Source organism: Coenobita brevimanus, chromosome 93 (genome assembly GCF_032717465.1).
Source record: "Coenobita brevimanus isolate Jiangsu-jjx chromosome 93, ASM3271746v2, whole genome shotgun sequence".
In the NCBI taxonomy this organism is placed as follows: domain Eukaryota; kingdom Metazoa; phylum Arthropoda; class Malacostraca; order Decapoda; family Coenobitidae; genus Coenobita; species Coenobita brevimanus.
The window spans coordinates 50771114-50795195 of record NC_137046.1 but is presented as its reverse complement, the minus strand read 5'-3'; the positions used below and the strand labels follow the sequence as shown (position 1 = coordinate 50795195).

At 45.6% G+C, this 24082-nt stretch overlaps 1 protein-coding gene across 4 annotated transcripts in view; it reads left to right on the top strand.

Annotated features, from left to right (window-relative positions):
* The window catches only part of LOC145412596 (protein C-ets-1-like), a 550754-nt gene that overhangs the window by 447233 nt on the left and 79439 nt on the right, over positions 1 to 24082 (top strand). For all 4 annotated transcript variants that reach the window (XM_080282510.1, XM_080282508.1, XM_080282509.1 and 1 more), the window contains one exon: positions 19030 to 19146. In XM_080282510.1, the coding sequence (XP_080138636.1) occupies positions 19030 to 19146 (117 nt within the window). The remainder of the gene's footprint in view (positions 1 to 19029; positions 19147 to 24082) is intronic.

The window sequence follows — 24082 nt, the reverse complement described above, 5'->3', positions numbered from 1 at the left end:
TTCATTTAGTTTAAAAAAGAAGATTTAGAGGCTCTAGACATTGGTTTTTACAATAAACAAAAACTAAATATCCACCGAGGAGGTGGGTGAGGTAAGATCCACAAAGACGGGACAAAGTAAGAGAACTGTCAGCTAGCATAGTTTGGGTCACAGTCATTCAAACATCATTGAAACCTTCGATATCTTGACTCCAGTTTACGAGCAAAACTGTTTGTACACTTTCTTTTTTTACCGACGCAGTTCACATACTGAAGGAGGGCATCATTCCGTCGACTACAGTATATGGGTACAGAAAAGGTTGCATCTCCGTACATGCTTCATCCATCCATTTAAAATTCCTTCGGCTTTTACTAATAGCATAAAATAGTCATACCGGTATTGTGTTCTATAAGAAATGGTTTGGAAAGGACCAGTGGGCCTGTTGCTGTATGCTTTCCTTTGTATTCCATTATTTAACTTCTTTCGGAATATACAAGTACTCTAAATCAGACGGCCCAGTTCCACATATTACTCCTTTATCACGGGAGCTACAAGGGTACATAGCCTATACAAAATGCGATGTCTGGAGGAGCTGCCATAACCATATGCCAAAAGTGAACAGTTTTAAAGCAACTGATTATCAGTCTGTGATTATTATATAAAGTAGAAACAAGATGCTCCTTAGAGAAGAGTAAACGTTTCTTATCACTCCAGATATAAGCTGGCGGTTAATAGTTCCCAGTGTTAATATTCCTTGACATGATACATTTTTTTTTTTTCGTCACCCAACCGTATTGCACGCACGATCTCGCAGTCGAGTTAGAAACTTTAACAAATTTAATAGTAAACAAAGAAAATGTATTTCAAGTAACGGGGTGAATCCTGGGAGGAAGTGGCCAAAAAACGAGTGTAGCAGACGATGCCCAGAGGCCGTCGCCCGCCCCGTTCCTGCCGGCGGCCGCAACCGCGCCGGCCCAACAACCCATCCTAGCCCCCCTAGCTTATCTCCTGAAGGATTCTGTTGCCAGACTTCGGCAAGAAGGGCGAGTAAATATCTAGAACTGTAGTTTCTGTGCTGTAAATAGCATGGTCACTTATATGCGAAGATTAAAGCACAGCTTAGCTTCAGAGACTACATGATCACTTGGGAACGTAATTTTGTGTGGGTTGTTAACGGTGTGGGAATAAAGGGAATTACAGTGATGAGCAGGTGAGGGTTGCCACCACAGCACCCGCACTACCCTGCGGCTACTTGTACGCGCGGAGGCAAAGTTCCTGTGACCCCAGTCCGACCCTTACCCGGGAGCTGCGGGGCCTGGGAGACGTGCTGGCCCGCTCCTACACACGCTCGGGAGGACGCTGCCCTACCACCCGGTAACGGAAGATGCTGCTCTACATTCGCAGATACGCCGTGGTTTTCTAGGACGTAGACCACAAACTTACGATCAGTTCCTTGTGAAAATTATGCTTTGTTTGTGAGGGAAGGATAGGAAAATACGGCTGTAGAGTCTGCTTACGTCTTTTGTCTCATGCAAAATAAAATCATAGTTAGGGGAAGGAAGTGAATCTAATTTTTTTGTATATCTGAGGGCAGTGCGGGTGTGTGAGGTGTCTCGGGTGTCCAGTGTCCTGGCCGCCGGTGTCGCTGGTCGCAGCTTCCGGTGATTGTTTATGTGACACGCTATTCAGATGATGAAGTGAGCCACAAAGCAACCCATTCTCACCACACTGACAGCCCTTCCTCCTTCCTCCCCTCCAACTCCCACAACCTTTGCTTCACCTCTCCCCTCTCCTCACCCGCTCCCTCTATCTCCCTCCACCACCCTCCTTCCTCCCTTGTACTCCTCACCCTCTTCCTTCCCCGCCTCCAGCCTCCTCCCATGCTCTTTGACCTGACAGTGACCCAACCCTTTCCGTGGCACATTGGGAACCTCCACACTCCCTCAAGCTAACTTACATAAAAACTTCATATGACCTCCTTGGGGCATAAAGAATCATCCTTACTCTTTCCCTTCACAGCAGCACACACAAAGAAGTTTTATTTTACGTGCTACTCTATTCCAATAGCAACATGGAGGTGTCTTCCACAACGCCTGTCAAACCCCAGGAGTCAGTCACGTTGAGTAACCACCGACCTCACTTGTACCTTTCTTTACTCAACCAACTCTGCTCTCTTTTCATGCTGGTACACCGATGGAAAAAAATCATTAGCGACCCGCTATTCGATGCACTGCATTCATCAAACGCTTCGTCAGATTCAGAAAAAGAATAAAGAGATCTTAGTCATGATCGTCCGTTCGACAAGTAAACTTCATCACGACATTGTTACTGATGGCAGGATAAAAGATACATGGTAGACTCTGACATGTAAACAGGCATTTAAAGTCCATCATCACACAGTGGCGGGGATCAGCCACCGATCAGCCGCGCCGGTGTGAATGGCGTAATTATTCCCAGTGTTGACTCGGGAATCGCCAAGCGTGATCGAAATAATCAGTGGCGAAAAAGGCAGCGCGGCTGTCGGCGGCGGTGACTGCAGGAGAGACACGTCCAACAAATACTCTCCTGACGGGGGCAGGTAATGGCTAGTTCGGCGGATCTTCCCTCATGATGCCACCCACACCGCTCACCGGGACCGTAATGACATGCCACACCTTACCTGTTTCAACTGCCTGTCTTACTGTATGTCGCATCCTAAAGTCAGAATATGTTAAACTGGTTGTTTCATATTTTTCAAAATCTTTCTTACTGTTGAGGTACAACCTTGCTCTGATACACTTTGAAATTCAAAATAAAGGATGAGATTTTCGGTTTCACAAAGGACCACCTGTTGTTGCAGTGTAGGTCAGACGTGTTTGGTATGGAAGGTGGAGCCTCCTGTGGCACAGTAACACTGTGGTAATCAGTCATTGCACCTCAGCAGTAACCAAAGTTTACATCTTGACAGTCAGGTGTATGTGTGTGTGTGTGTGTGTGTGTGTGTGTGTGTGTGTGTGTGTGTGTGTGTGTGTGTCCACGAAGGGTGTAGCAAGGGAGGTGTGAGAGGTGCAGGAAGGGTGTGAGGGGTGCAGAGGGGAGGTAGCGAGGCAGGGGTCACGTCCAGTCAACAGTATCGGCGGCAGCATCTGATACACCGATCATCGCACACATCATTACTCGAGGGGAGGGAACAGTCACCAGGCCTCTCTCTCACCTCACCGCCACTCACACACTCGCCGACCGTGTTGATTTAACTGTGTTCCCAAAGTTCAATGCAGAATGTACTTTACGTGAGCTTGGTAGAGGTTGAGGAAGAAGGTAACAATGGGCATCTCAGAGGATTAGATACGAATCAATGAAATGGTTCGGTTGTAGGTTTTGGTGAAATGTAAAGACTAGTATCTAAGAAGATTGTATTATTTTGTAGGATCTCAGTCACCAAGTACCTGTGCGCTCCAGAGCCTCACATACTGCCCATTACAATCACCATAAGCAGGTTACAGTTTCCTGTCTCGCACACCCTCCATTATAATTTAGATGAAGGCAGTGTGCGGGAGAAAGTATAGGGTGGGTGCGTGTCACAATACCGGCCTGGTCCACGCTCATTACCCTGCATCCGGTGGCCCTCGTCGCCCCCTGCCCTGCCCTATACTCTGCCCCTCCATACCTTGTTTTGCTACACCCTGCACCTCCATGCCTTGATCTGCCCTACGCTCTGCCCCTCCATGCCCTGCATCACCTTACACTCTACCCCTCCTCTGCCCTGTCGTATACTCTGCCTCTCAATGCCTTACATTACATTCAACCCCTCCACGTCCTAACTGTCCCTATCTGCCCTGCCCTACACTCAGCTCCTTCAGGCCCCTCTGTGCCATATACTTTACTTATTCATGTCCTGCTCAACCATAGCTACATTCCAGTCCTCCATGCCTTACTCTTTCCTATACTTTGCCCCCTCATGCCGTGTCTTGCCCTACATTCTCTCCGCCATGCTCTACCTCGTCCTGCATTATACACGATGCTCTTTCCTGGCCTCCCCTATCGTATACTGTCCCTCTTTGCCTTACCCTGCTATACCCTGCCCTACATGCTGCGCTTGATTCCTCACTGAATTCTAAACAATTTTGTTCTTGATACGGAATAGTGGTGCCAGAGAAGTGCTGAGTAACGAAGGCGGACGAACAGTAAGTAGATTGTTTTTGCTAAGCAAATGTACAGATCCAGACACGTTCAAGTAAGTTTCTTTTGCAGAACTTAAAAAATAAAGTAGAACAAGACTAATCATACTTCGCAGCACAAATAATGGGAAGAAGTTGATTACTGCCAAGATCCATAAAGGTTTCCTCAGCCTATTTCATTACACACACACACACACACACACACACACACACACACACACACAGACCAGAAATATCGAGACAACATTAAGTTAGGAAAATAGTGCCGGAAGAGTATGCCGGCCAGAATACAAGTTCCGGTGTTATGTTAGCAAAATACAGTACCTCATAGCTCCGTTATTACAGTAGATCTTAAGCTTATATCATAGTCAGAAAGTAGAGGGAGACAGGCCGAGGAGAGTGTGCAGCTAGGGTGAGGGTCCGCAGGTGGTGAGTCTTGTTCATTATATTCTTTCCCTAATGATGGAATGGAAGAATAGGTGTTTCGTGTCATTCATTCTCTTTACTTTTTTTTTTTTTATTTCAGTATTTTTTCCCCGTGACATTAATCTCTCTCTCTCTCTCTCTCTCTCTCTCTCTCTCTCTCTCTCTCTCTCTCTCTCTCTCTCTCTCTCTCTCTCTCTCATCTATCAATTTACATCTATCTCTCTGTCTCTGTCTGTCTGTCTATCTATCTATCTAATGAAACCTCCTACTGTTTGCACTTCATTCTGGACAGCATAAATGACAGGCTTTCTACATAGTCATTTGTTTTTGCTCAACTTTCGAAGTGAAAAATTAACTTGCAGATTCAGTCCTTCAGTTGCTTGGCTGCTTATTTCTAGAACAGTCTTTTTTAATCAATTTTTTTCCTTGTTGGGATCATCAATCGCCAGAACCACAGGTGCATGGTTATCGCGTAAACGAACGCGTCGTTAATTCCATAGCACTGTGGTTCGGTCTAAAACAGTTAACGTTGTGCTGCACCGAGGTCGTCTGAGCCACTGATATTCATATTGTGGATTTATCGGTTTAACAAATCATGCAGTTTCTATTTCACTTCTATACTTCCCCTTTCTAATCTTGTATTGTCATTACCTTTTCAGTCGTACCTAGCTATACCATACGCTTCTTGTTTGTATGGTAGCTTCCTGGTTCTCTCCTTCACGACCCTTCCCTTCCCTGTTCTAATATACGCTACCATTCCCTTAAATTGCAATTATTTTATCATTCCTGCCTAGTTGTTAAGCAGTGTCTTTCTGCTGCATTTTACGGTGCTGCAGGTACTGCTTCCCTTCTAATTCCATCACGTTTTTATGATTTATCATGCTAATGGATCATACTTCTTTCATCCGTTTTCTTCACCATCTCCACCTTCATCATCACTTGAGTCGCTTCCGCCTCCAGCTCTTACTACATGGCTCTTTCTTGATCATTACCGTGCTCCAAGGAACGCTTATATCGCCGTCTCATTAAAACTCGAGTGGTGAGAGCGACACCCAACACTGTCACTCCACCTTGGCTCTGACCTTTACGGTAATACTCAGCCTCTGTTAAGGGAGTATCCGATTTTTTTTTTCTTTTTCGCAGTTTTCTAAATGTGCTGGATACAACAAAGACATTGAGCAATAGATCAGGGTTAGATTGTAAATTACTTTGATATAGATTGATGTTACTCATAAGAACATGGTTAGCGTTTCTAATATTTGTGTATAAATGAATGATCAGGGAGCTGTAGTAATTAAAGCTTAATATGTAGCAAAGTGTTTCTCATACACATCTACAAGATTTCTTACAGCTATACACGTATGTTTGTATTTAAGACCAGCTGAGTTCTTTTTTTTCTGGAAAGATTATTAGAGCACGAAACGTGCTTATTAGAAACCTGGAAGAGATCTGGAAGAGCGACCTGAAAATCCATACCAGTTTTTCAAGCTTTCTTCGCCACGTTGCGTACAAAGGTGTCCAGACGGGTCACTAACGCCTCTGTGAAATTAGTTGCAAGCTGCAAGGAGCAACTCGAAGCGAAAAGCTGTAGAAGCTCGGGATGCATATACTGACGATGTATGATATTATAATCATGAGTAAACTGGGGCGTATGAATCAAGACTTCAACTTTGACGGGGTTTTATCGGTCAGGTCGCACACACCAGAATGGGATGTATTTTGAGCTTTATTCAGTGGCGAGTGTGTGATCCGGGTATTACGACTGGTGGCCGTGAGTGAGGACGATTAATGAGTAGTCGCTTCTGGCCTCACCGGAAAGAGGTACCGCCGGCGGCTGCTCTACACGGCAGCCTCATGACGCGGCCGGTCGGCAGGGGCAACAGTCCCAGCCAGAGCTCCCACACAAATTACAGTTACATGTTATATATTTATGCATCAAACGTCATAATTGTTATAATTTCTGACAGGAATGCATTTGTATACTTTTTAAATTGATAACAGGAATTACGTTGTGGTCGTGACGCCACATCAGGTTTGATATGAATCCCTACGTGCTCTGTGGGTTAACTTGGGTCTTTTTTCATCCAGACCAACCAGTTACTTGCTTCCGGTGGGTAGTTGGCTTGTGTTGCCGGCGGGGCGGCGCTGGACGATCATGACTGCTGCCGTCGTTGTGTTGAATACGGGGTTCAGGGGTTGGTGACCTGCAGGAGACTCAGGTGTTTGTGTGTAGCTGGCTGCTGAGGGCGTCCTGGCTATGCTGGCGACTTTACTTCGTCTTCATAGTTCTGCATAGTAGAATAGTCCCCCTCGCAACTCTTTTGTCAAGGAAATTTATTTTTTCTGTACTCATTCACTGTTTTCGTCAGATTTTATGGTATATTTCATTTCTGTCATTCAGTTTAGACAATATAACTATGGTGAGGACGGGTTGTGCGTCATCAGGGCGGTCACGCGAGTGTTGCGTAACCCAAGTGATCAGCAGCGCCTGCGCAACTTCCCCCAACACTCATGGTGGCGGGCTGAAGCCTTTGGTGGCGGAAAAACCAGACGTAACTTAGATTCACAGACACATTTGCTATAGATTCCCTGTCGTAGGTAAGATCTGTTACTGTAGGAAGGACAAGGAAGGGAGAGTAGAAAGGTTTCCTTCTTTCTTGTTCTTCCTGTAAAAACAAATCTTAGTTACGGGGGGAAATGGTTCAAATGTTATTTAACCCTGGAGCCTGTAGGGGCAGATCTAGGGTGTAAAGAGAGCCGCAACAATGAAGGGCAGGGGCCACAACGTTAACACAAGCCCCCAGCGATCCACGATAACATGAAAGATGGAGAACAGTAGCCGATTGCCCATTATGCGGACAGTTCAATAAAAAGGAAGTGTCTGTCAAGCGAAGGTCGAGCACATAGGGAGGTGCCGCCCATCCTTCAACCCCCAAATGCTAACGAAGTAACGAACCCTTTGCTGACTGCGTTTTTGTCCTCCTCGATCTATTCACTCTTTAAATCATGTAGCGTACGTGTAAGTTCTCAACAAATTTTCCAGTGGTACTGAAAATAAAGATGACATAAAATTCTTAAATAAACTTTACCCATTCGTCTCTACAGTCCCAGGTGCAGCGATGGGTAGAAACTGTCTTATTGCCCTCCCCCCCCCCTCCTTCCCTCGTCATCCTTTTCACCCCTTTCACGCTGCCTTCCCCCTCCCTTCATGCATCTTTCATCGGCCATTCTCCAGCGCGTCTTGTCCCTTCCTCGCCCCTCCCCCTTTTACTCCCTGCTCTACCCGCCCCCCTTCACCTACTCCTGAGAGAGGCCGTGTTGGGAAAGAAAATGGCGGGAGTTGTGCATGGGGCTCCTACGTTTGCCCGTGGAATAAGACCTTTCACACTTGGCTGGGAAAGACCCACACCCACGGATAATTCATGCTAGGGTTGTAAATGCAAGGTTAACTATTTAATTATTGCGCTTAAGTGCTCAATTATGCTACATTTGGTCCATTACTCCCAGAACCCGAGTTGAGCACATCCTGCCCGAGTGAGGGGCAGGTCGCAGGGTTAGGGTGCAGAGAGATAAACTTGATGGTAACGGCTGACTCGCTTCCTCCTCCACCGGGGCTTAATTTCAGGATCTCGCTCCCTCGCCCTCCTAATGAGGGCACTGTAAGGTTACTTGCGTCTTATCAGAGAAGAGATTTCAGAAATTCACGTGATAAGTGGCAGGTAACCGTATAGTTTTGAAATACAGTACTGACTATCTCTTTTATAGCTTGGTAAAGTTGTTGTTGTTGTGTGTGTGTGTGTGTGTATGTATATATATATATATATATATATACAGTATATATAGAATTAAACATAGCTCTTAGATAATAGCCAAAGACGCTCTTTAAAAATACTTTTCTTTATTTGAACTAGTGCTGCAATTATAGGTCATTAGTGTGATCGTAATTAGAGCGTGAAACTACTCTTCCATTTCACGCTTGTGCGCCTGATTGAGCCTTCTGCGGCGGGACGCGGGATCGGTCGCACAGAAACCCGTAAACTACATAATCCTGTGGTTACACTTCCCTGAGTTCCCCTGACTCTCACTCGACTGCTTTCCCCATGGCGTAACAGGTGGTAGTTAAGGCACTGCTTGCGGCGGGTGTGCGTGCGGGACGTGTAGGCCTAGACATGACCTGTCTCCCGCCATATGCCCGATTGATGATCTCTTGGCCGCTCCTTAATTGATCACGTACGTTCCATATTCTAGCAGAGGATAAACCTAACTGATAATTTAGTCAGTGGTTCGTATAACTCATTTCTCCGGTAAGTGCAGGTCGGGGAGATGGTAGTGGCGTGGTAATGAGCGGGCAGCGGCGGGGTTCTGATGGTCACCTGGCGAGGCAAATTACACGCCAGGTGACGGGCCTAACACAGCCACAGCCACCTCCCTATGCCATTACCGCCGCCCCTTGTACTGATAAAGGTGGCAGGTATGACTGCTTGCCCACCATACCCTCGCTACTCAAAGAAATGTGACATCTGAGGAGACTGTGAGTGGCTGTGCATTGATAGATGGGTGATTGGTTTAGTGTGTGTGTGTGTGTGGAAGATCTCTTCCACACTTCTGCGTTGTGTCAGTCCGGCAGAAGCTGATTATAACGTACACTTTTTGCCATTTTACACCTCCGTCATCCGAAGCCTCTTTGTCTTCCTCCCTAGTTATCTACACTCGCTTGCGATGTGCTGTTGTTTTCCTCGTTCAGCCCCGGTAGTTCCTGGTGAGCGGAGGCGAGGACAGCACAGAGTTGGGATTCCTGAACAGACTGACAATTAACTGCCTCTTATCACTTTTTTTTTTTTTTTTTTTTTTTTAACAGGAAGAAGTAGAAGAGTGTAGAATCTTCCCATGGCTCTTGATCTTTCTCTATAATAAATAAAATCATTTTGGAGAAAAAGATATCATGGTTATGATTATTATTTTTTGCAGGAGAGGCAAGGAAGAGAGAGAGCAAAAATTTAGCAAGTATGTTGTTCTTATTGCAATTCAAAATCTAACCTTCGAGATAGATTTGATCATAAGTTTGCTGGTGAATCCGGGCCCAGGTTTGTTTCATAATTGTTGTATTGCATGTGATGAGATAGTTACCATGCAGTTATATATATATATATATATATATATATATATATATATATATATATATATATATATATATATATATATATGTATATAATTTTATTACGTACAATAGGTGAATCTGTGCTGTGGTTTCTCTGCGTTTTGTGTACTTTTTTTTTAGAACCTTAATTATGAAGTTTGGTAAATGGTACTTGTCTTGAATATGTGTCTGCTTATAAAGTTTATTTGTGGGACGGTGCGCTTGTTGACAGAGCATAATGTTACGTGTGTGCCTTCGCTGTTGTATAGGTGTACTAGGTTTGACTATGTGCTTATGTGTATGTACCTATAACCTGTGCAGGGTGTATTTGGCGGTCACTTTACGCTTGACGCATAATCTTATACGTATATCGTTGTTTTTGTGAGTATACTACGAAATTGTTTGTTTCCGTGGTGGAGCAAAGTGTATGTATATATTCATAACCGGCGTGTGCTCTAGGATAGTGTGGGAGCTCCATATCAAGAATTTAGCGCATAGTTTTACTAGTGTCTTCTTGTCGTCTGTATATATGAATCAGGGCCCTGGTTTGTTCGTACTTGTGTGTATATATCGAGAACCCTCGTGGGATGCATTTGGTGGGCATTGTCTCAAAAATGGAATCAGGCAGGGCAGGGCCAGGAAGGATGGAATATAGTAAGGTAGGATAAGGTAGTGCAGGCGAGGACAAGATATTGTAAGGCAAGGCAAGTTAGTGCAAGCCAGGGCGGAGCAGGGGAAGGCAAGTCAAAGCAAAGCAAAGCATGGCACGGCAGAGCTTGGTAAGGCAGGACAAGGTAGGGTAGGGCAGGACAAGGCAAACCAAGGAAGAACAGGGCAAGACAGGACAGGACTGGGTAAGACAAGGCAAGGCAGGGCAGAGTAGGGGAGGCAGGACACAGAACACAGGTGCCGGCCAGCTGACCTGCGCCTGTCATCGCCGACCCACCTCTTCTTTCCCTTCCTTCCTCCTCCCCTCCGCTGGTCACACCCGATATCTTCCCACCACGCCATAGTAAGGGGTGGCGTCAACACGTGTGGAGTCGTCTTGGAGCCAGAGAAGAAGGCTAAACTTGAAAACCTTTATTATAAACTACTATTTAAAATTTCCATTTGTCGTACACCATTCTTTTAATGCTAAATCATGCTTCAAATTTTGTTATAGAAAACATTGAAAATCATATTAATTCGAAATAATTCAGCATACCGATTCCTCGTTTGGTGTGGCATCCTTTGATATCAAAATTTTTATTACAAACTTCAAAAAATATTAGTCTTTTGTTATACAGTAGATATATAAATGTAATGCTAGTATATGTTTATATGTATCATGAAAATTTTTGCTCTTTCGAAATAACTCAGAAAACAGGTTTTCGTTGGCTTCGCATCATTGATTTCCACGGAGGTCCTTCAATAATCCGTAGCCGTATCTTGAAAGCCATAGGATACGGAAGAAGACATCCTACTGTATAGTAGGAATCGAGCCACAGGAAATGGGCAGAGGGAATGCATTCCAAGGAACAGTGTATCAGATTCCAAGACATCGGGTTCCTTCCCATGAGAACCAGCCTCCTCCCTGCCTCCCTACCCTCAATCCTTGCCCACGCTCACATGTGTCGCGTCTTTCCCAGGCAGCTGTGTCCCCTTTCTCCCTCTCACCCCTCTCCTCTCGCCCATCTCACCGTCGCTTTAATTATCCTCAGAGTCACAATTACGCTTTTTGGTTTAGTTCTGGAAGCGTGGAGACTCGACAGAGCCTTCTTGGGGGCCTCCAGAGAGGTCACGGTCAGGGTTCCGATTCTGCGGTTTAGTTAAGAAATTGTGAGGTTTAGGAAAAGTTTGTGTGGGAGCGAGGGGATGTTAGTGGAATTATTTTCCCTAGAAACATTGTCTCCGAGGAACCGGCGTAGCCTGAAGTAGTTTTACCATATGCTTTTGTTTTTGCCATTGTAACTTTCAGAAATATACATCTGTTTCATCCTAAAGCGTGGTAGTAGTAATGGGTATGTCGGTCTCCGTCTATTGAGTTATGGCAGTATCGGTACATCGCTAGATGTCTTGAACAGAAGCCGTGTAAGAGAACTAGGTATGAGTTGTGGAGTCAGACATCAGAGGAGACGAGAATGAACGCTTGAGTACCAGCGGGTCTCAACTCCTACACCAGAGGAAGGGCGCTAAACATTCCCATGTGCCTTATGATGTGCGTAAGAGGTAGAGGATTGTTCTTAATGCTTAACTTATGCTTAGTCTTTCACGTTTTGTGGTGAGGTCGTGTGCGCCAGTATATCACCTTGAATGTCCGTAACCCTGGTGTGGCAGAGCTGCACCCTCAGAAGGCCAACATGTGACACGTCACGCAGTTTGAACACCCATCCCTAAGAAGGTGGAGTTTCCCACGCGCGTCACCACGAGCTGGCCCGTCTGGTCTGCACGTGGTGGAGCAGTATTGGACCAACAACAGGTTTCACTCTCACCCCACCTGTTGCGCTGACCTGTAGTAGGTGGGGTCGCCGCGCCCTCACCTGGGAATGTTGCTGGACTCTCCAACAAAAGATGCATTGTCTACTGTCATGGCATTATCATTAGAACTTTATAAAAGTGATAATTGCCATGGAACCTTGGTCACTCAGTGGTTACAGCGTTAATCTTCCTATCTGAAGAAGAAACTCAAGCCATGGCGGTCATTTAAACGTTGTTGCTGGTAGTATGTCCTTGTATAACTATGTTGGCGCCTTTTCAGTTCATACCAGTAACATATACAGACACGGACACACAAATATAGCCAGGTCAGTACTTCCACTTTCACATACACCACTGTCGTTGTTGATACCTCTTCCTGATTCGCACTTTGCCAGCATGAGGAAGGATTAATTTTGTCGAACACCCCATCTGAGAGCTTATCTGGACTTGAAGTGAACCTCATATGGACTAATGCAGATACAGATGGCTACGTTAGTCCCACGCCGATTATCATTTACTGTGTCATGGTGGAATGGAGAACAAGGTTGCCAATTTGTTGTGCCTAATAATAGACTGGCATGGTTAGCAGCATCACAGAGTTGACCCTTTAGCCGCATACTAACGACTTACCATTTTACTTCTAACATCAGACGATTTTACTACTCTAAAGGGAACCGCAGGGCACTTGACATTTTTGAAACTATCTTGATTAACGTTTTGGCCGAGAATAAGGAGCTTCATGTGTTATTCAGCCTTCCAGCTTAAATGGAATTAACCGCAAGGAATGGGTTTAAGTACGAGTATTCGCATGGTGTGTGTGTGTGTGTGTGTGTGTGTGTGTGTGTGTGTGTGTGTGTGTGTGTGTGTGTGTGTGTGTGTGTGTGTGTGTGTGTGTGTGTGTGGTAGTTTATTAGGAGTATCAGGTTCCCAGCGTCTAACCATCACGACTGCATGTCAGATTGCGAGGATGGTGTACAAACAGGGTGAGCGGGGTGAGGGTGAGGGTGAGGGAATCTGAGGGGAGTGATGGAGGGGCAGGGTGAGGGTGATGGTGAGGGAATTTGAGGGGAGTGATGGAGGGGCAGGGTGAGGGAATTTGAGGGGAGTGATGAAGGGGCAGGGTAAGTTTGATGGTGAGGGAATTTGCGGGGAGTGATGGAGGAGCAGGGTGAGGGTGAGGGTGGGGAAATGTGAGGGGAGTTATGGAAGGACGGGGTAAGGGTGAGGGTGAAGGAATCTGAGGGGAGTTATAGAAGGACGGGGTAAGGGTGAGGGTGAGGGAATCTGAGGGGAGTTATGGAAGGACGGGGTAAGGGTGAGGGTGAGGGAATCTGCGGGGAGTTATGGAAGGACTGGGTGAGGATGAGGATGAAGGAATCCGAGGGGAGTGATTAAGGGGCAGGGCTAGGGTGAGGGAATCTGAGGGGAGTGATGGAGGGGCAGGGTGAGGGTGAGGGCCAGGTGAAGCAGTGGGAGGGGAGGAAAATGTGGGAGGAACTGTCGCTCGGAGAGAAAGTAGGACATTAATTTAACGTGAGAGGGTGGGAGAGTGGCGACAGTTGTAGGCGTGACAGGGGAGGGTGAGAGTGTGGGGAAGGGAGGAGGTCGGTCGTTGGAGAGAGAAAGAGAGAGAGAGAGAGAGAGAGAAAGAGTAAAAAATAAATGAATGAAATTACTAATGCGTACTAATGATACGAGGAAACAGAAGGAAAGATGAATGTGAGATTAGGAGAAATACAGAACAATGTAGAGATAGACACTGTAGGATGGAATAGGTGAATGAAAATACTGATAAGAATGGCACGGTAAAGAATGGAGGGGGATGGAGTTGAAAAAATGAAGAGGGATGGGGATAGGAGGGTGATGATTGGAGAGCTAGGGGAAAGGAGAAAGTTGGCGTTGGTACTGGGATATCAAAATTGGATGGGCGGATGAGGCGACTGGTAGAGTGTAAGATCGAAGGAAAAAAGAAAAATGGAGAGGTTATAGACTGAACGGGGCGAAAATGAATGCAAGTATGCGTGAAAATGAATGGGGACAGGAAAGAGAGATGATTGTGAGTTCGAGCTACCGTAGAAACTACAGGATGATCTGCTGGAAGAATGTGTGAAAATATGTGATAATGAAGGAAGAAGAGAATTGGAGAGGAGGCTGGAGTGGAGAATGAAGGAGGGTGAAGATGGGAAGGTGATGGCTGGTGGGTGAGGGTGGGTAGGAGAGGGCGGCGGCAGCGTCACAGGAGCGGGCGGGTGCCATGTGTGGGCGGGCATGTGCGGGGTGTCAGATGACGGCGTGCGCCACCCAGCCTTCCTGGCACCTTAGCTCGCATCCTACTAGAGTCCTACTGTCCTGCCACTCTCCTTCCTGTCACAGAGCGGCTGTGCTATGGGGCCAGGCTAATAGTCCTCATTGCTCTGTTCCAGCAGCATCCTACCAATTACCATCTCTATTCATCATCATCGTCATCATCATTATGATCATCATCATCATTATCATCGTCGTCATTATATTTCCAACACGTATCTCCACCTGAAAATATAGGGTGAGGTTCCATATCTCTATCGTGCCGGTATATGAAAACAATCTTTCTTATATTCCTCAAATATCGCCTGTCTTTTTATACCAGCTCTACCACATAACCCTCTGATTCACGCCCTAGGACTACCATCACCAATTTACTAGCTTCCTCTGTCCTCCAGGAGCCATCATTATTCTATCAGTGCTACTCCAATCCCAGCACCCTCTCTCGTCTATCCCAGTTATGCCACCCATTCCTTTTTTCTCTCTTTTTTTTTTTTTTCCTTTTTTTCCCACTGGTGTCGTCACAAATATACTCTCCCAGCCCCACGATCAGTCTGTCGCACCACCGCCATTATTGTCCAACCCTACATCAGTTTTGCTTTCTTTGCTTCCATATTCCGTCAATGACATACCCTTTCTCCTATCCCACCTCCGCTACTGCTATCCCCTCAAGTGTGGTGGCACGGCAGCGTGGCACTCTAGCCTCCCCTACACCACTGTTATTGTGTCGTGGGATCAGATTACCGCCGATAACCCCTTTTCCACAGAACCCTAGTTTTTACCTCTGTTTTGAAATCTCTGGTCGTTTGTGGGTCAGTAAATGCATTCTCTCCCCTCCCTCGTTCTGGCATTCCGTCGTTCTCTCACTCACTCTACATCTTTATAGTTTTTTACATATCTTCCATCTCTTCTTGACAATTTTCCTTCGTTTTGTATATCTTTTTATAACTGTTTAGAAATTTCCTCCCCGTTAATTATTTATATGTACCTACATGAACTGTATGACGTTATCGTTATTGTTTGGTAATTTGAATAATCCATTGATACTAAATGACCCTATCTGTATGACGTAGTTGTTTTGATGTGTGTGATGGTGTTATTCCTTGAAGCTATCACAGCATTATGACTGGCTGCACGTTGAGGGCTGAGTACTTGTTTCTCGTTCTGGAGTGTGCTAAGTGCTGCACATGGGTATCCTCCTTCACTTACCGGGGTTGTTGTCATCTTTCTTGACGTGGTGGTGCTCTTTTTGTGGTGTGGGTTGAGTGCCTGGCGTGGTTGTGGCGGAGTCGCGAACCTCTGGTGATCAAGGCTGCCCGGGGTAGGGGAAGAAAGGAAGGGGAGGGATGGCAGGGAGAGACAGAACACAGAGAGAGGGAAACATGAATAAATAAAAAGGAAGAAAATACAGAGGAAGCAAAAAGAAGGATGGTGGTACTCTGTATGGAAAGAAGAGAAAAGAGAGGAAAATAAAGAGAAGGGGACAGAAGAAGTAGAGAGGAGGATACCATAGTTAGGCTGTATGACAAGATGGGAGATGACAGGGAATGGGAAGTAAAATCTAGGGTGACTTTAAATGAAGGAGAAACGGAGAAGGCAGAGAGAGGGAGGGAGGTAGGCTGCGTGGCAAGGGAAGTGATAACAGGACAATAAGAAAGCAGAGAGTGGGAATCAAACCTGAAATGATGGGCGAGTGATGGTAATATGATGAATGATAAACTGAGGAAAATGAAGGTAGATGGATGGAAAATAGGGAGAGACAAGAAGAATAAAGACAAACAGCCTGATGATAGAGAGGGATAATAGAGAGATGAAAGGGAAGACAGTTATAAGGATGAAGGAAGGCGGGGAAGAAGCGAAATAAAAGAGTTGAAGAGAGAGGGAGGGAGGGTGGGGAGGCTGAGCTATGGAAGAGAGGGGAGATAAACAAGATAAAACAGAAGAAAGTGCGGATAGAGGTGTAAAGGCAGAAGAATAAAGGTAGAGAAATGAAAGTAAGAGGAATAGGAGATAAAAAGGGAACAGAGAGGGAGGTAAAGAGAGAGAGGGGGGGATTAACATAGGAGAAAGAGACAAGGGGAGGTGACGATGGAAAAGAAAGAGGAAAAATAATGGAAGGAAGAGGGGAGACAGGGAGATAAACAGAAGAGATAGGGATGAGATAATATATGGAAGAGTGAGACAGGGAAGGGGAGGGAGGAGGAAAGACAGGGAAGGAAGAGGGGAGGGAGGAAGAGACATGGAAGGAAGAGAGAGAGGGGGCGGGAGGTAGTCAGGTTTCATGCGTCTCTCCCTCCTTTTGTTTCCCCTCGTCCCCCGTGCCTACCCGCGTTTCCCCTTGTTTTATGTCCGACCGTTGCACTCCTGTGACGTCTCCACATTCTTCCCTTTTTCCTCTTTCCATTCCCCGTAGTTCCGTCCCATCTTCTGTGTGTCCTCATCTTCCACGCAGATTTATTCTAAATGTTGGCCAAACTAAAGAATGTGATGCGTATCAGTGTAAAGGCATTTTGAACTGAGACTTTTTATATTTTTACGTCTTCTGCGGTCACAGGAGAGTGTTTTTAAGGCCAACTATTTTATAGTCTTTACTGCTGACCTCCCTCACTAACCCCCGCCTCATTCTCCCAAACTCATTACTCTTGTTCCTTTTTCTTTCCTTTTCCTTGGGATTCGTCTTTATAGTTTTTGTGTTTTAATGTTTACACTTTCTCCTTATTCAGTGTTCCCCACTTTTACTTTATTCTTCTGTCAATATTTTTCCTTCACTATCTGTGTTCCTCGCCTAAGACCACTCCAGTTTTCTCTCCCTAATGCTCCCCCATCTGCCTTTCACTTTCATTCACTTTTCACTCACTCGTTTTTTTTTTTTCTCCCTCCCTTTCCATCCTCTATATCCCCTTCTTCCTTTCAGTGATCCCCCCCCTCCCACTCCAGATTTCCCCCATCTCTCCTACCTCACTTCCTTCCCTTCATTCCTCCCTCTCCCTCACCTTCATCAGTCGTTCCTTCCCTCCTTCTTAGTCTCCCTCTCGCTCCTTCCTCAGTCCCCTCTCCTTCCTCAGACTCTGTCTCTTTTCTCAGCCCTTCCCTCCTTCCTTCGTCTCTCTCTCTCTCTCTCCTGCCTCAGCTCCATCCTTCTTTCTCAGGTCGCCCTTTCTTTCTCAGCTCCCCCCTTCTTTCTCAGCTCCCCCCTTCTTTCTCAGCTCCCCCCTTCTTTCTCAGCTCCCTCCTTCTTTCTCAGCTTCCCCCTTCTCACATTCTTCAGTTTTTTCCTTCTTGTACTATTCTCTTCCTTCAGTTTTCCTCCCTGTGCTTTTTATCCCCCTTCTTCCCCAATCTCGTCCTTCTTCATCGGTTTTCGTTCTCCCTTAGTTTCCCTTCCTCTCTCAGTTTTTTCCCCATTCCCGCGTTCCTTCCTTCATTTAATCTTCCCTCCTGCCTTGCCAACTACTTCCCCACTCACTTTCCTCATATCTCCCTCTTTCCTTAAATTCACCCCCTTCCTACCTGAGTTTCCCTCTCTTCACATCCTTCCATATTTAATACTTGCACCCTCTCTGAAGCCTGTATTCTCTCCTTCTTCCTCATTTTCCTCATCTTCAGTCCCGCATCTTCGTTTTTCGTCCCTTCTTTTGCCTCTCCCTCTCTCTTTCGATGCTCTCCTATTCTTTCCCCTCCTTCTCTCTCTCTCTCTCTCTCTCTCTCTCTCTCTCTCTCTCTCTCTCTCTCTCTTTCACCTCCCCTTCTTTCAGTTGCCTCCTCCCTCTCGCGTTCCCTTGTCCTTCCTTCATCTGCCTCACCTCTCTCTCCCTTCTTCCTTCTCTCCACCTTCCTCCTCCCCTCTCATCCCTCCGTTCCCCCTCCACTGCTTTCCTTCCCCTCCCTCCCCCTCCTTTTTTTCCCTCCTTCATGAAGGCTGGGCCAGGACGGGAAGGAAGGACGGAAGGAAGGCAGGGCGTGATGCTGCCCCTAACGGTTTTGGCTCGTGTGAGGGGTGAGGGGATCAGGTTGTGTGTTGTCTTTGGCTTGTGTTACTTTTTTGTGTTGCGTGAATTATGAGTGCGAGTGTATTGGTGGTGTGGTTGAGGCCAGGTGGGGACACCATGGACTCGCCGGGAACTCCATACTTGTCGTGGATGTGTCACTTAAAGGTCACCAGTCGTAAGCTTGTCTGTACGCCTTTTTAATTAAGCTGTTCTTTTTATCTTTTGGATAATTTATTTCGGATACTTAACATATGTATAGTAGGTACATGAAAATTAACGCACGTATTAAATTACATTCTAGATTAAAACCTCTTGAATCTGGGTGTCTTCTTTTCAGTTTAGTCTTGCTGCTACCATAAGATTATGTCGAGCTTAGGAAAGGCCGCTTATACTGAAGGGTTTTCTCAAGGCTATACCTACCCCCTCGAGCTTGAATTCTGTACCATACCGAATAAAATCTTTGAGATGGCAAGAATAAATTATTTCATCGGGCTCAATTAGTTAAAATATAACCTGTGTACGGCTAATAGTTTCAGTGTGTTAGATGACGGTGATGTTATTAACCTGCTCATTATTCCTCCAGACCTGCCGGCCCCGGTGCCTCCCCTGACGCCTGGCACCACCAAGAAGATGACGGATGCTCTCAGGGCGTCCTTCGCGTCGTGGGAGAAGGAGCGCGAAAAACACAGCATCACCAAAGGTAACGTTAACATTCATATTTATGTGGCTGCATGACAGAATAGGCCCTACGTTCAGTATAATGGTGTTATATTTGTCATATACATCTTTGCCTTTGTGAAAGGACCTGCATGCACTGCACTAGCGTGATTGTTGATGAAAAGTGTAAGATGTCTGAAGAAGCTTTATGCTCCCAAATTACTCACAATGTTGTGTAGCGAAGATGTTATCTAGTTATGAAAGCTAGGTGGGGTGTGGGTCCAGCAGGACATTTAGGTCGGTTGGGTGGGTCAAGATGGGTCCCGGGACCTGGTTAGGGTCAGATCTCCTGGGCAGGAAGTGGCGACGAGACACACGTGCCCACCGTTAATGATATAACCGTAGTGCACGGTGAAATTAGACCCTAAAAGACTGAGCTGGCAGTTGCCTTCCAGCCTGGCTGCTGCTGGTGAGTTTCGTGCTGACGATGCCCTAAGGCTGTAGCCAGACCCGGGGCGCTGCCCTCGTGCTGACCTCAGGGCTGAGACTCGTGCTGACTTCAGGGCTGAGGCTCGTGCTGGCCCCCGGCAAACGACAATGCCGGCCCTGCTGTGTGGCTCAGCGGCGACCTGGGTGGTGCGGCACGGGGGAGGCTGGCAAAAACATGTGTGGTACGGTAGCAGAGTGGGTGGTACAGAACGGGAGTGTGGGTGGTGATACAGCATTGTGGGTGGTGCACCTAAAGACAGCCACTACTTCAACAGGAAAGTAACTGAAACAGGTGACTATTATATGATTATTGCGAGGAGGCTATTATGATTATTGCCGAATAATAGAAGTCATTGCATCGCTAAAGCTGGTGTTGTGAACTTTAAATAATGTACGGCCGTGTCTCAAATATAAATCGGTGTGACGGACGTGACCTGCAGGGAAAATGGTGCCGTAAGGAAGGGTGCAGGTTGGGTCATTTTACCGTGAGGGCAGGGCAGAGCGAGACGTCCAGGGCCCTCTTCTGTCGTGGATCTGACCAGTCACTCCCAGACCACAACTCCTACACACATGGCAAGTCTAATGGATCTGAAAATTCCTCCAGAAACGTGGATTTTTTGGCCTTAGTGTGTTTGCTCGAGAACATCAAACTCTTCTCGACGGTCAATTAACATCCTTTATTCTGGTCTCTTAAGCCTGTGTGCGAAACGAGAGAGTTTAAAGTGTTCAGTGATTTTCAGGAAGTGCGATAATGGATGTGGACAATTTAAATAAGGTGTATTTGTAATGAAAGGATGAGAGTACGGATAAGGAGAGCAGGGAGAAGAGACGCCGAATGATGCTAAGGAAAAGAAACCTACGTATATGATAATAGCATGAAGGGTGATAGCGTGAGTGACAGCAGGCTAGGAAATCATGAATATTTTTTCTCCAAGATGTTTATTAGAGTGAATGGAAATGTGGTAATGTGTATTAATAACTATTTTGTGTGTGTGTGTGTGTGTGTGTGTGTGTGTGTGTGTGTGTGTGTGTGTGTGTGTGTGTGTGTGTGTGTGTGTGTGTGTGCATTCTGCCTACCCTAGTGACAGCTTATAAAGTTTAGGTAATATGATGCTAATGATAACAATAATGATGATGATGATAAGAAACAGCTACAGCTGGTGTGGGTACTGCTACTCTTTAATAATAATAATAATAATAATAATGATAATAATAATAATGGTATTATCTTGGCAGAGAAATGAAATGTAAAGTGGTATAAATATAGCCTAATATTGGAAAGAAATTTTCCCATATTGTCTTGATTTTACAATGCCGTAAATAGTTTAGAAGGAGAAATTATTCCCACATACCGAAATTGTTTTTATTGTCCGTATAATTCTTCCAAACTGTGCTGTCATTTTCACGCCTCATCCCCCTACCGTCGAGTGGCTATAGTATCAACAACAATATTCCTATCCTATTCGGTATCAGCCAACTGGCGTTTTCAGCTCCTCACCCAGCGCTTGGCATATGCTGTCCCTTTTTCTCTTAACGACCATCAGGGTATCGCGGGGTTTCGCTCACGTGAATAGGATGTGTGAGGGTGAGCGGCCGAACATTTTGGGAAGTGAGCGATACGGTATTATTTCCGCGTCTTTTCTTTCCCTCACGTCGCTCTTTCTCTGTCTTAGAAAATAATGAAAACTGTAAGGCTTAATGTGTTTTATTGGGTCCATCTGGATTCCATAGAACGCAGACTAGGAGGTGTTGGAGTAATGATGTTTAGGTGTAGAAACGGACGTTCTTGCCCATCCTATGTCATTGTTAGTCCTGTTAACTTCCCTTATGCAGATTGCGTCATATGCTTATATTAGTACAAGGTAGCTTCATTTGTTTGATTGTTTGTTGTGAAGCTGTACGAAAATATCCATGTCGTGTTGAGGTTGTAGATAATGTAGTGGATGGAGAAGGTACACATATCAGAGGATGTGTGCCTGAGGTGGGAGGCTTCCAGACTGCCTACCAGCTGGCCTGCCTTTCTACCCTCCTTCCACCCACGTCAGTTTTCAACGTCAACACTATAACTTGTTCCCTCTAAGTCACCATGATCTATAGGATCACCCCTGCTTGCAGTGTTTGTACCAAATTTTGAGTAATAGCTATTAATATCATACGCGCACAGCCATCGTCACAGTACCACCGCCACTCCCAGCCACCAGACTGGGTTACAGCGAAAGGTATGACGCACATCATCTTCCAATTTGCATACCACCACTACACCACCAACAATTATCCAACGCGCCATTATCACACCACAGCAGACTGCACTGATCCTACCACCATGTTTGTGTGTGATGGTGATGGTTCTGGGTGTGGTGTTAGTGATAGATGTGATGATTGCAATAGTAGACAGTGTGATTGTCTGTGAGTAGTTGATTAGATCTTGCTAGTGGCTCGTTCAGCTGCTGATAGAAATCAACCCCGTAAAAAGGACAGAAATCCTATCTGTCTTATTCCAGCTATCGCCAGACGATTTTATTCAGCATAGGATTGGCCAACCGTCATCTAAGAGTTAATAACGCTCTACTAATCTCTCACAACAACAGATATCTTAGCAGCTTAACTCATACTGCCGCAAAACGATTTTATTAAGCTTAGGAATTGCCCTTCATTTTTTAAAGATTAATAATTTTGTTGGTATTTATAATAATGATTGTGAGATATTGTAAGTCTGCAGTGCGGGTTATGGTGATAGTCCATGGGGTTGTCAGTAGGGGCTATTAGTGTGACCGTCATCGATTAATGACAGTGATTGAGATGGAGGTCGTACGGTGATACAAGTGACTGTGGTGAAGGTAGTATAATCATAATAATGTAAATGGTGGAGGTAGTATAGTTGAAGTCATATAATTTGTGGAGGTACTACAGTATACTCGTAGTCATGTAATCATATGATGGGTGGAGGTAGTACAGTTGTAGTCATATAATTGGTGGAGATAGTATAGTCGTAGCCATATACAGTAATTGGTGGAGGTAGTATAGTCGTAGTCATATACTCGTAAGTGATGAAGGTAGTGCAGTCGTCGTCATACAAGTGGAGGAGGTAGTGCAGTCGTCGTCATACAAGTGGTGGAGGTAGTGCAGTCGTCGTCATACAAGTGGTGGAGGTAGTGCAGTCGTCGTCATACAAGTGGTGGAGGTAGTGCAGTCGTCGTCATATAAGGGGTGGAAATATTATGGATATAGGTAATAATTGATGGAGGCAGTACAGTCGTCGTCATATAAGTGGTGGAGGTGGTGCAGCTGTCGTTATATAAGTAGGGATAATCAGTGCTCAGGGTCACAGATGACTAGTTCCTGGTCATCATTGTTTTCCTGGTTTTTATTTATCGTTCTTGGTATCAGCAGTTTTCCTCTTCCATCACAGCAATCAGCTTATTATCCGCTCGTCAAAAATGAAGAGCATATTCTTTGCAGTGTGTGTGTATATATATATATACACTTTTAAGCAACATAAAATTGTGCCTTAAGTATTCGTCACACACACACCCTGCTCTTTTATCACCATGTTCAGGACCAGTTATGAATGAATTAAGAAGCAAGTCAAGGAGAACAAGATTGTGAGTAGTTGAGTGGGCGTCTGGTGTTCTGGGAGGTGGGTCGAATGAGGTGGGTGAATGGGTTTGGTGGTTGATAAATGGGTCTATTTGTAGGCGGGTGAGAATAATGGGGTGATCGTAAGGAGAGAGAGAGAGAAGTGGAGAAGGAGAAGAATTGGTTAGTAGCCTGGGTGAATAATTTACTAGACGATTAAACTAATGGGTGAATGATAGGCTAAACGGTGAATGGTATGACTGGATGGTAGGTGGTTGTGTACTATGATTGATGAGTTGGCTGGATACGATAGTAGGTGGTTAGACTGGACTGTACTTAGATTAAACGACTGATGGTTAGCCCGGACTGTACATGGATTGACTAGGCTATGGGTGGTTAGACTGGATAGTAGGTAGTTTGACTGAATGATAGATGGGTAGACTGGATAGAAGGTAGAATTAATGATTGATGGTTAGACTGGACTGTGCATGGTTGAGTAGATGATTAGTGGTTAGACTGGATGGTAGGTAGATCTGATGGAAGAGTGGTAGGTTGGCAGATGGATGGATGAGATGGGTGGTAGGGAGGTGGGTAGGTGTGGTGGAAGGAGGTAGGGTATGGTGGGTCGGGCAGCTCCTGGGCGTCAGCTGGGTAGCGGAACACACACACACACACACACGCCCGCCACTCACCCACAAACTGCTGTCCACCCGCTACGTAGCATTAGTGACCAACATAATTTTTTACCGTTCTGGGTTATTTTCCTCCGAACATGACTTTTGGACAGGGCAGAACACACCCTCTCATTTTTCAGTGTTTAGATAGAGTAGTATCGCTAGGATTTCAAACCCTTCACGTTTTCAAGTTTAAGTAGGTTGTTCTTAATCATGTCTCTTCTTGACAGTTTGTAACAA